The sequence below is a fragment of the Hermetia illucens genome, chromosome 6, assembly GCF_905115235.1.
Source record: "Hermetia illucens chromosome 6, iHerIll2.2.curated.20191125, whole genome shotgun sequence".
NCBI classification, from domain to species: Eukaryota; Metazoa; Arthropoda; class Insecta; order Diptera; family Stratiomyidae; genus Hermetia; species Hermetia illucens.
The window spans coordinates 60,955,917-60,969,571 of NC_051854.1; the positions used below are offsets into that span (position 1 = coordinate 60,955,917).

General features: G+C 42.9%; 1 protein-coding gene across 1 annotated transcript in view; it reads right to left on the reverse strand.

The window, feature by feature from the left end:
- LOC119660163 overlaps positions 1–13,282 on the reverse strand; it is a 440,101-nt gene extending 426,819 nt beyond the window's left edge. Inside the window, exons 1-2 of the mRNA XM_038068569.1 lie at positions 13,173–13,282; positions 11,762–12,152 (exon numbers count right to left, since the gene is read on the reverse strand). Of these exons, the coding sequence (XP_037924497.1) occupies positions 11,762–11,840 (79 nt within the window). The 5' untranslated portion in view covers positions 11,841–12,152; positions 13,173–13,282. The remainder of the gene's footprint in view (positions 1–11,761; positions 12,153–13,172) is intronic.
- Positions 13,283–13,655: the final 373 nt, after the last annotated feature.

Here is a 13,655-nt window from a genome sequence, read left to right on the forward strand (position 1 = left end):
TCAAAACTGGGACCGGCGTGGTAAAGGACTAACCAAGACCTTTCATTTGATACCCCACATGACTATATTTGGTGAAAAAAAATTACATCCCCCTCTTGTATGTATGGGGACCTCCTTAAATTCGACGTAGAAGGATCTAACTCACTGTGTGCGTAAATGCCGTGATTGAGGAATGGATCGAGAGAAAGCAGCAAGGAGTGTATTAGTACCTGATACAATTTATTGCGGGACATGGGGTTATAAGAATCATTTCAATCAATGTATGCATATCGACTTTCAATTGAAAATGGGATCCACTGGATAGAATGTTGAACGATTACTGTCCTATCTTTGTGCTTGACCCACGTACTCCCATATCTAACTGCTAGCTAATTGATGAATCAATTCAACTTGAGCAAAGTAATTCTTCCGTTGTATACGCCGGGTATAACGGCTTGGTTATAGCAAGAAACAAGTAGGCATACCGGAGGCTGGGAGCTTTGGGTGTAAAGGTTTTATGTTCAATACAAAATCTTCCTTCATATTCTGCCAAAACTCCAAGCTAGATATGTACATACATAAATACTGTTTTCATCCTAGATAAACAAATACCGCCTATTATCGCAAGTCGATACTTACATATATATATACGCATCTGATCTGACTGATCTTCACCCAAACTTTCTTAACACATACATGATTGCCCCGAGTAATTAATACTGACATACAATTAACTAGGAAAAGCCAAAAAAAAAAGAAAACTAAATTGTCTCCATGGGCCCTGCCGTTCATATAAGTTCGTTTTATATATGATGATGGTTTAATAAACTTACATGAACTGCAAAATTTTGACCTTCTATAAGTTGTCGGAATTGTGCTATATTATCGCTTATACCGATAAAGTAAGATCATTTCCAAAAGGTATTAGTCGAGCCCTTTCATTTGATATCGCACACGATCATATTCCATTAAAAAAATGTACATCCCGTTTTGTATGTATGGGAAGCTCCTTTCAAACTGAATAAAAAATAGCCCCGCTTGCTATATCGAAAGGGATTCGCAGACGACATCTTCTCACCAAATATCGTGACCAGACAGTATAGACAGATTTTCAATCGATTTTAATAGTTTTATTTCATAAAAAACCTTAAAAAAGGCTGCTCTTTTTGATGTTACCGAAAATATATTTTTTTCAAATATCGATATTCCGACAATACGTCTATACCGAAAGTCCTCGCGATCTCTGGGGGCGTTGAATCTTCCTCAATTAGGCGGGGGTAGCAGGTCTAATCCATATGCAGTCAGTGGCTGATAGTAGTGCCAGTAGATACCATCCTTGTCAGTCGCCAGCAAGACGTCGACTGCATCTACCGAGGGATTGATAAGGACTGAGGTTCCTCTGGCCAGTCCGCCGGCCGGGTCATTCCTCTCAATATTCCTATGGCCGGAATCCCAGAGGGGGATGTCGACACTGAGCACAAAGTCTTAGCCATCGACATATTTTTAGTTTCACCATCACCTACGTTCAGAATCATCATCATCAACGGCGCAACAACCGGTATCCGGTCTAGGCCTGCCTTAATAAGGAACTCCAGACATCCCGGTTTTGCGCCGAGCTCCACCAATTCGATATCTCTAAAAGCTGTCTGGCGTCCTGACCCACGCCACCGCTCCATCTCAGGGAGGGTCTGCCTCGTCTTCTTTTTCTACCATAGATATTGCTCTTATAGACTTTCCGGGTGGGATCATCCTCATCCATACGGATTAAGTGACCCGCAACCCGTAACCAATTGAACTGGATGTTATCCACAACCGGACGGTCATGGTATAGCTCATAGATTTGGTCATTGTGTAGGCTACGGCTACGTTCGGAATGCACTGGAGAATTCCGGAGGACCGTATGACTCGGGTCTATTGTAAGTATCCGGGGGAACTTGCGCATTGACGTCGCAGACCATCTTTGATCAGCCCGTGAAGAACATTGTGCCATAACCTTGTATCACATTCCTGGTGTTCCACTCTGCCGTATTTGGAAAACCCACTGCAAAATTCTACTCGAAGCTCGACTTGCGCGTTGTAGTGTGCTAGGAGTGCCATAGTTTCTGAGGTAATTCATATAGCATGTTACTATGGCCGTAGTTCTTCGCTGTCCATTCGGGCTCACATAGTCTAACAGCACTGCACGTTGTAGAGTATTCAATGTAGAGGTCCAATAAAGCCGCATTAGTACCCACATTTATATTTGATTCCTTGAATCCTGTTGAGCTTGGTTTTATTGCATTCCATGTTCTCCGCTACGGGCTCACAATAGGAAACTACGGCTGTGTACATCTAGAGAAGCAGCTTCGGGTAAGACTCTTATTTGTCTAAAAAAGTTGTTTTGTAGGCGTAGGAAACTATACAGGCCTGCTTAACTCACAGATCTATGTTTAGTCCCCAATTTAACTTAGAGTCCAGTATCACACTACTTCACTTTGGAAACAACTACCAATCTTTAAGCATTTAGCCGCGGGAGGTGAAATTGGGGTAGCTTTGACTTAGTGATAAATAGCATCAGTTCCGCTCTGTTTCACAGTCCATATTTACACCTTCTCCGACGCACCCCCTATGAGGTCACTTATAACGGAGGGAAATTGTGCGAGGGATGCAAATCCACAAAGTTCAAGATCTCCACCCCTTTTCTGTCCAATATGCTTAAGCTTAAACTTTTATCCATCACTATTAACCAGAGCACAGGATAGATGGCGCCAATCTGGAGTGTCCCTCTACTCACAGCTCTGGTCAAGTGTCGACCTTCCAGAAGATATTGGATTATCCTGGTTCTTAGTATTGATACTATCCAATGAGTAAAACGGCCCTACCAATCCTATTCTGGGTAAATCCTCTTTGATGACTTAGGTATTAACACTGTCGATTGCTTCCTCTATATCCAAGAATTCAGTTAAGACACGCTGCTTGTAGTGTAGCGACCGCTCAACCGACCTCATTACCTAGTGAAGGGCGATTTGTGTGTATTTTGCATTGAGATAGGTGTACTTGAATTTGGAGAAGGGCTTCCTCTCCAAGATTATTTTCAAGTCTTTAATAGTCTTCACCAAGAAAGTGGTAAGGCTGAAAGTCCTTCAGGAAACCTTAGCCGTACCTACCCTCTTTCTGTGTAAAAACTATGCGCCGAAATTTTATAGACGAGTTCTTCATCTTTAAAAAAAAGATTAATTTGCTTTTATTTTCAGAGTGCCTTTATTTCGGGTTATGCTAGCGTTATTTCACGTGACAAGCGTTACACTCTATTCTCGTCTTCGATTGAAAGTTCACTGGAATTTATACTTACTTCGTACCATCAAGCAGTTCCGGTTTAGTTGCGAGAATGTAATTAGTAAAATCGTTATCCGAACTTGATTATATCGTTATCTTGAGAATACACAATTCAAAGTTTCCATTGGAAGTGCATGGGTTTTCACATCACCATGCAGTTGATTTTCCACAAACTAATTAATTTCAGAGTTTGAGCATCGTTCACCTTAAAAAAGCTATTTTGAGCAATATAGATAATTAGAGCATTTCTACGAGAGCGGTATGTTTCAGAGCGAAATACAGTTCTGGTAAACCTTGATACAAGTCACGACACAACTCACACTGCTTTCGGAACATGGCTAGTATTATTTATTTATTTAATTTAACGGACAACAAACAAATTAAGCTTACTTATTGTCCTCAGGAGGAGGAGAAAGACTACTACATGGTCCTGCTCTACGGTGCAGAGCTATGGGCTGGCGCTCTTGGCAAGGAGGTATATTGTAAGCGTGTCGTGCAAGTACAGAGACGGGCAGCCTTGCGTACCGCACTGTCTCTGAATCGGCCGTGATTGTGATCGCAGGAGTGATCGCTGTTGCCCTTCTTGTTAAGGAACGTCAAAGCATATACAAACGCAAGAGAGAAGACCCAAGGGAAGTGGTTGCACGTAAAGAAAGGCAACGCACCCTAGATGAGTAGCAACTCTCTTGACAAAATGAAATTAGAAGCAGATGGAGTGCGCGGCTCATCGGCAACTTAGGTGCGTTGCTGAATCGGAAACATGGTGAGACTATTTCCTTACCCAGTTCTTAAGTGAGCATGGAGGTTTCCAGTCTTACCTGCACAAAATTGAAAAGGCGCGTTCTCCGGATTGTGTGTTTTGCAATGGAGTTGGGGACGGCATGCACCACACTTGTTTTCTTGTGGAAGATGGGATGGGATTCGTCAGCAGCTCTATTTAAACACGGGGGATCTCTCTGCAGACAACATTGTCGAGGAGATGCTGAGGAACGCTGACAGGTTTAGCCCTCTTGCCCATTACGTTCGTGTCCTTCCCGCTGCACAGAAGACCGGTGGAGAAGCCCGATGGCAGGGGGTTTTCTAAACTGACAGTTCCCCTCCTCCTCTCCCTTCCCGCTGGCGAAAGGAATTCCCTGATTTGAGGACTGCGCAAGGCGGGCGAATTCCGGACCTGGTCCAAAGTAATGGGGCAAATGGTTCCAGGCTAGCTGTTTGACAATGGGGAAGTATTTAGTTTTTAGTCTGACGACGTACCGTTGCGGGAGTTGAAGACTCTGGGCGTAAAAGCATTCACCTACCCCACCCCCCAAAAAAATATGATATGGAGTAGAAATGATTGATGTTGATGATGATTGATTCATCTTAATTTTTCTCTTCCTTGATAATCACACAGCCGTCCATTGGAATGCAGGTGTTTTGAAGATGGAAGAATCGGACCAGTTTGTCCTTATGTATGCGGCTCTCTGGCGGCAAGTTTGAGCTACCGATCTCCTGAAAATCTCGTCGTATGGACCATATTGAACTATACGTCTTCCCGAGCCAAAAAAATCCATGGATAATAAGTTCTCGCATTTGCGTGGACTACTTGGCAGGAAACGAAACAGGGAATGCACCCCTCCGTTTCCCCTTGCCGTCCAGGAGATGCTTGATGCCCGTCTGAGAAAGCCTTGCCTCATTGCTAGCCCACATTACCGACATTAGTTTGCCCCTAGTTGAATTAACCCTATCATTATATTACACTATCCTTTGGCCAAGCCGCTGCAGGGTTCTGCTTCGTTGTTTGGTTCCCGAGCCTTTGCAGACCCCGCTCCTCTAGGTTTCGGCCTCTATTAGCTTCCCCTTTTTCTTTCTTTCTTTTCTTCTTCTTTTCTTTTCCATCTCGCTCCTCGAATGAACCGGCCTCCTTATTCTTCACAACGTTGCTCAGAATATGAATGCCCAGGACTCCAGAGAATCTCCGCTGCTTCGGTCGCTTTTTGTCAGCCCTTATCCCTTGGTTCCCCGACGACGATGGATTTTTGGTTAGGAGTACTAAGCTCGGTGTTCGCTACGTCCAGTTGACTGGCAGTGGTTTCCAGGCTGAAAATTCAATGGCAAAATACGATTTTCGATGGTCCCAAAGACCATTCTAAATGGCCGGAGATAATTGAGAGCGGAGAGCTATCTTTCAACCTAAAAAGAGAAGAAAGTTTGCGAAATTGACCATGAGGGTCCAACCACAAAATACTAGAACTCCATGGATATATTATGTCGACACGCACTTACTCGCATGTTTATTAGCCTGTTTCGGGAATGTGTGGGGGGAGGGGGGACTATGAATACTTCGGTCCCTCACGTGCCACTACACAGAACACCACATGTTCTTTAACTAATACATAAATTTGTACATGAAAATCAAAGCCTATATTTAGAATTGAAATAAAAAGGAAAGGACCGTGGAGCCGTTAATCCCCAAAACAGAGTGCGGTGATCAATAGGGAAAATTCCCGTTGGATCGATGCTTCTTCTGAGACGTGATTTCTGGTATCCTGAGGCCGTTAGATCACAGGGGCACCTTTCATTCTAAATGTTCGACTCTTAAAATCACATTTAGAAAAAACTAACGGATGGATAAATTGCCATTCCAATTTCAAAAATGTGTTGCAATATGTACAAAGGAAAATACCCGCGTACCATGCCATATCAAACGGAGAAACGTCAATTCATTTGCTCCCCGTGGCAAAGTATCAGATAATATACATCAAATCAGAAGCGGAACCACGAAATGTTAATCTTCTTCGTAGGGAATTTGAAAACAAAGTGATGAAACATTCAGGAACAAACGGCGCAGTATTTAGACAACTGTTGCCTTATTCCCTCGGTTCATCTAGCCCGTCACTTCATCCCGATAAAGGGGAATCAGCAACAGATCAGATTTTCTTTCTGCGGAAAGCAATCGAAAAACTCAACTGAATGTGGACATCATTTGCACCGTCTTTTCATCGACTTTAAGACCGCCTTTAATTGCATAGCCAGGGTAAATCATGCGTCCTCTTTAACCTGGACCTAAAATCCGTAATGCTGGGGTAAATGCAAGGGGTACAATCCTCATTAAGTTCAACCAACTACTGGCTATGCTGATGATATCGACATCATGGGAAGAATGATCCGAGACGTACAAACTGCCTTCATCCAGATCGAGCAGGCGGCGATTGACGCGCAATCTTGGGCTGTACATCAATGAAGGCAAGACAAAATATATGTTGGCAACGTCAGCTCCTAAAACCAACCAACCAACAACATCAAACCGCACTGGTCAAACGGGAAGAATAAGGGTAGGTGACTACAACTTTGAGGTCGTTGATAATTTCTCATATCTAGGGTTGAAAATCATAACTGATAACAACTACGATGATGAAATCTGCGCACGGTTGTTGTCAGCCAACAAAGCCTATTTCAGCTTACAAAAACTGTTTCGCTCGAAACGTCTCACCATAGGGTCAAAGCTCTTACTGTACAAGACAATGGTCTTGCCAGTCATCATGGATTCCTCGGAGACTTGGGTTCTTAGGAAGAAAAATTTTGAAGTCTTGGCCGCATTTGAGAGAAGAATCCTCCAAGGCATTTTTGGCCCCCTACATGATGATGGACGATTCCGTCGCCTACATAACGATGAAATCTATGAGCGATAACATGACCGTCAGGTTGTGGATAAAATCCAGCTCAATAGGTTACGGTGGGCGGGCCACTTAATCCGTATGGATGAGGATGATGCAATCCGAAAAGTCTATAAGCGCAGTATCTACAGTAGAAAGAGAACGATGGCGTAGGTCAGGACGACGGATAGCTTTAAGGGATATCGAATTGGTGGACGACGCAAAACTGGGATGTCTGGAGTTTCTTATCAAGGCAGGCCTAGACAAGATACCAGTTGTTGCGCCGTTGATGATGATGAAAGGAGAAAAAATAGTAAATTTTTAAATCATTTGGTGGAAGAGATTGCCGTTTCATTTGAGGCATCTCAGCATAGCAAAAGGCCCGTAGAACCAGAGACTTGTGGAAAGCAATTTGCAGGACCTTAAGTCTCAAAGACTAACACAAAAGACGACCAGCTTTTGAGGTATATTACTAAGCTATAGGTAAGAACACTTTACAAGACGTGATAGGAAAAATGAGGCCTAGGAACACTTTCTTCCAGTGGAAAAGGCGTGTCACCCAAAACGTGAAAAATGAAGTTCTAAGCCTATTGTTTCTCTATGTGTCACATGCAAACGAAATTTTGAGCAGAAATTGACTATTCTCCAACGATTCACCTAGGAAATGTTGGGCCCCACGTTGGGCGCCATTGGTAGTGATATAATGGGACAAATCCCCCTTCTTGGTCGTTTCCGCCTACTCAGGATGGTCTTTAGACAGCCAATTAATGGCATTATGTTATTACAAAATCGGTAGTCCGCCTATCATCTCGCTGCCATAGGTTGTTACTGTTGGTTGCACCACAGGAGGCTATAGCAGGCATCGACTGTACTGCTCCTGACGGCTACTGTCTTCACAGACCCTCCCACAAGATGGGAAATTGCTCCTTGGACATTTCGCCATCCTTAGAAGAACACCGATGGGAGCAGTTAGGAACGAGGTTACCGTTCGCCTATACCATACGTCCTCTTCGTTCGTCCCTTCGTGTTATGATAAGTAGTGAAAATGTTGACTCCCACGGGAGCGCAAATGATATAACTGATCAACATAAAACATAACAAGTCGAGAAACCGGGAGCTGGACGCTTCAGGTATGAAAGGTTTTCTTTGCTTATTCTGTGAGTATATTTGAGTGCAGGCTTATCTCATTTCTACGCAGCCCGTTGTGTACATGCATGTAGCATGTCAGATTGTGTGAGATTCATGACTTTTTCCAGATTTTTCGGTTGGGTAGTTTCTGAGAATGGGTCCATTAAAGAAATCGTAAATCGGCTTCAGAAAGTATTAATCGAGACCTTTCATTTGATAACCAACATGCCTATATTCATTGTCATCATCATTATTAACGACGCAACAACCGGTATCCGGTCTAGGCCTGCGTTAATAAGGAGCTCCAGACATCCCGGTTTTGCGCCGAGGTCCACCAATTCGATATCCCTAGAAGCTGGCGTCTGGCTGTATTCGGTGAAAAAACATTTTACTCCCCCTTTTTGCATGTATGGGGATCCCCCCCCCTAAATGTCAGTGTAGAAGGATATGAGTCACTGCATGTCTGAGCGTCCACAATCCCCACCTTCTCATCAAATTTCGTGTCAATCGGTATAACCGTTTCTGAAAAAAATGCATGTGGCAAACAGACAGACAGACAAACAAAGTTACAAACAGCTTGTGACGCTTCCATGCCTCGCCGCACGTTGCTCAAAAAACGAATCCCCAACTTCTGGTGGAGTGCCGAAATAAATTCAAGAGGTTATGACTTCGACCCATGAGGAGGTGCATACAAGGCAATTATGGTAACAATCAAGGGAAAGCGTTCACCACCAATCACCAACCCTGATTTGCTGCAGGAAATCATTAGCACTCTCTTCCTACAAGTTTCAAGTGAGTCGAAGTCGGTAGATCCCGGTGAAATTCCCGAGGTAACCATGAAAGAAGTCCTGGAAGCCGCGAAGAAGATTGCCGAAAATAAAGCCCCAGGTTTAGACGGCATTCCGAATAAAGCACTGACAGTGGCCGTCGAAACAGTTCCAAGGTAGTTTGCTGAAACATTTACGATGTGCCTTATAGATGGGATTTTTGCGGAAAAGTGGAGGAAATAGAAGCTTGTGCTAATTCCGAAGCCAAATAAACCTTTGTGTGATCCTTCGACTTATCGAGCTATATGCCTGCTAAACGGCATCGACGAACTTTTCGAATGGGTCATCTTCAATAGGCTTGTACCAATCACAGAAAGGAGGGTGATCTCTCAGACAGGCAGTTCGAATTCCGAAAGGCAAGATCTACTGTCAATGCCATCAACACGGTGACGAAAATTGCGGAAAAACAATGGAGGCCAATAAATTTTGCACGGTAGTTACTATCGATGTGAAGAATGCCTTTAATACAGCAAAGTGGAGCAAAATAATTGCGCCTTTAGCCAAATCGGGTACTCCTAAATATCTGGTGCACATAGTCATGGAATTTCTCCGAGAGAGGATATTGTGTGACGATTCGGACGATGAACCTAAGACGTATACAACAACCAGCGGGGTTCCACAAGGATCAATCCTCGGTCCTCTCCCATGAATAATAATGTATGACGGAATTTTAAAGTTGCAACTACCCAAAGGAGTGACAATCATTGGCTTCGCAGACGACATTGGAGTAATTATCGTGGCACAAGACATAGATGAGATCGAGGTACTCATAAAAGAGGCAATTTTTGAAATCAGGTCTTGGCTTGAGGAAGCTGGTCTGACACTCGCGAAGCATAAAACCGAAGTGGTCTTGATTACCAAGCGATAAAGATCAGGATTGTCGAACACATTATACAGTCGCAGCCAACGCTTAAATACCTAGGAGTTATGGTTGACTAAAGACTGAAATTCAAGTCCTTTCAAAATTTAGCAACGAAGGCTTCCGTAGTGGCTACCTTGTTGGCAAGCATGTTACCAAATATGAGTGGTCCTAGGGAAAGCCGTCGGCTCCTGATCTCGAGTGTTGTTAGCTCCATCTTGCTTTATGTAGTTCCAGTCTGGGTATCGTCTTTTAAGGTGGAAGCAAACAATTGAAATGAACAATTGAAATTGACACCGAGGCACGGTTGACACCCGAGAATATCGTGGACCGCATGCTAGCCTCTAAAACTTCTTAGAAGGCGATCCACAACGTGCTGAGAAGGGAGGAGTTTCGGAGGAAAGTTACAAATAACGACAGAAGCTGTAGTTCATAACTAATTCTGCCCCGCGATGTAATACCGAAATGGCAGTTCCACGGGGTAAGCGAAGGAGAAGGAGGTGATTTTCGTGAGTAAAAGTCTCACATAACCGTATGGCGGGAGCCAGCGGTAGGTTTTGAACCTTTCCACCTTCCAACGTATAAAAAAAAGACAGACATTGAACTGATTTTAATAAGGTTTTAAAAATTAAATATGAGAACCTGGAAATCTCTCATAAATTAGAATATATTACTTCCAATGTGTAGACGACCCTTATCTTTAAAGAGGTTTTTTCATGGAAGCAATGTAATTTGGTTAGAAGCTGAATGTGTAGCCATTACCTACGAGTATGTATCCAGTTTTCAAAAGAATGCATGGCAATATTGAGCTGACAATTTAATACTCATTTGTTGAGAGCTTCCTGGTCTACTTTCTATGGAATGTGGTTAAAGTCCTGTTTTTTATCGTGAAATGTTGTGTAGGAGTTCCTGAACTACTAGGGAAATTGGGGACACATATTCTGATGTTTTTAATGGGGAAACAAACGTCAACGCTCTGTATCTTTTCTCCCAAAGGTTTCCCCGTTTTTCTAATGTTCAAACATTGCTGTTGTGTTTGTTTCGTTTCAATCGACCTCTGTGGCACCTTTGCTTCCTGGAAAAGAGAGTTTAACACTTCGTTGTCTGTTGGTACTTTATTAGCAATGGTACATTTGCGTTTTCCCATGAAGTATTAGCGGATGCTGTTCTAGGACATATCAGAAGCTTCGGGACAGGAAATTCATTGGCAAACAGTTAATTTGTGAAGTTTGATTGCTTACTTCTTAGGAACGAACGGGTTTAATATTATCGGTGCCAAATTTGTTTAAGCAGTTAACAGTTTTATAAAGTACAACACCCAACTGCCTCAAATTGTTAACTTTTAGTCAGGAGTCGTGAATGGTAGCAGCTAGATGTCTACGTAGAAGGATGGAAGCTAACAAATTCTGTATATTTTCCCACGTGATTAGGGTCCTCACACATATTTTAATTGCGTCCAATGTGCTGTATGATACAGAGCACAACAGTTCCAATGTACGGAATACGGAGTTCTTAGTATTATACTTGTACGGATATGCTGTCTTCAGAAATTAGTCTTAGAGAAAAATGAGGTTTCAGCTACATTTGGATTTGCGAGTATGAATATATTTCTCTGTTCCTTGTGCGTAGACTTTGATATATTTATAATTTTCATTTTACTGGAAATACCCGCTGCCAGCACATTTGCTCGAATCCTCAGAAAGTTTATTCAATCAGTCGGTTAAGCTGGTTCGCGCCACGAGTTCGTAAATATTGAATGCGAGTTCCCTGAGGTTTCTGTATTCTGCAGCGAATGAATAAAAAGCAAATAATGCCATTATCGTAGCAAATATTGGCCATTCATTTTGGGACTGTAAATGGAAAATATTTCCTTTATGTTTGCAGTAGGCGAATTAATTTCAGTATATTTTAAAAAACAAATTCGTTGGCGTCGAAAAAAAAATGCAACCCTCGTTTCTCCTGTACTTGTCAATTTATCTAGCTTTTATGAAAAGAATATAAAGTTTGCTACCACATACCCAAATTGTCACCGGCAAATGTCTGCACCAGCACAGGCAGCCATAACCAAATTAAAATGACGACAGGCTGAGTCTCCATGACGAGGATAATGCGATTTTTTATGGTGATGCGATGCAGTTTTCACAAAATAAACTGGAAAAATCCTGGCTGACACTCCGTTCGCTATCCACGCCTAGCGAATAGTTATTGCTTCCTGTTTTCCACGAATGGATATCCGTTTCCTACACCACCTTCACGCGATGCTCACACTCGCACCCTCACACGAGTTCACATGAAATTTAGTGCCAGGAAAACGGTGCGATACCGATGAAGCGCGAAAAAAATGTTTAATAAAAAACGTTCTATCGAATTTGAAAGATAAATCGCCTCACAGCAACTGAATCGTTTCGACTGGGGATAAAGAGAGTGCAATTTGTTATCTTTCGGTATTTTGTTGTGTACTTAAAGGATTGGGTGACCCAAATTGTCGCTTCTGGGGCGACGTGAGCTATGGAATTCCTTCCATTCCTTCCAACCCCACAATTCTATAGGAAGTGTGTCGCTCGAGGCCTGCATTAGAACAATGAAAGATTGTTGAGATTATGAAAATTCAGCGACAATGGACTTTTGATATTCGAGAGCATATTGAATTGTGCAGCGTGCACTTCAGAGCCGAGCCTCTTTCCGGGTAGCTGACGGAGCATAAAATTGAATGATCAGGGGAAGAACTAATCCTATTCTCTATCCCCACATGAAATATTTCGAAACGGCAGAAACGCTACCGATAATCTAAAGCCTTCGATTGTTCCTCCGCATATTGAAACGCAGAATTATGCGCCCAGTGTAGGGATAATATCGAAAATACGCGGGGGTTAGGACCGGTGTGTTGAGAATTTACCAAAACTGCACACCATTTCTACATATAATTGCACGGATCTCGCGAATAAAGTACCAAATCATGGCTCTATGCTAGGAGAAATGGAGATAGATTAGCACCTGCAGCGCTAGGGAGGTAAAAATCAGATGGAGCTGATGAACGCAGTTTGCTCCTGGTTAAACGAATTTCCAAAGGCATATCTCATGGTCTGATCTGATTCAATTTGGTTCATATGTTATGGGAACGTACGACTGCGTTGGCAGGAATACCAGTCCCATCCATATATTCCGTCTACAAACTTCTAATTAACTAGCATCCCCTCATGATCACAATTTGGAGATTCGCGAGCACCGTGTATCATAAATTCCCACAACTCGTTTCCTTGCTTTCAGGCGACCCCAGAGTACATCACTATATTAACCGAGAAACCCGACCGGCTGGCATATTTCATGGCAAGCTACATCAACAAAATTATTTAAAGAGCTTTATCGCCACATAATTTCCCAAAACACAAACACTACTCTCACGGCCTCCACTATACCACATTAACCCACTGAAAGCTTCCCGTTATCAATGGCAGCCAACAACAACACCAACAACAATTTTTCACCAATTCTCCTGCCCGACCTTCCGGAGGTTGGAAGCGATGAAGAAGTTAAAGGACGAAACGGCAACGAGAGTATCTCGAAAACTATTTTTATTGAATATAACTCTAAAGTGAAATGTTCCTGCAGAAGGTTTACAGGACGACTAACTGTCTGGCGTGATTCGTTAGTGTAGCATTGAACTCAGCGTCCGAAGATATTGGGGAGCTTTCAGGAGTGGCGCTCGAAGGATGCATGCCATACTCTGCCATGTGGCCGCACTACCAAGCCCTTTTGGATGGAAATTCAACAATAACACGGCCTCCTTTGAGTCCTTCCACGAGAGCATTGTGGCGGGTAAAATTTCTTCGATGCTTTTCCGTCTTCCATTTTAACCCTGAAGTTATCTTTTGAGTTATTTTCTTAAGGATACATTGTTTTGAAATAGTTGAA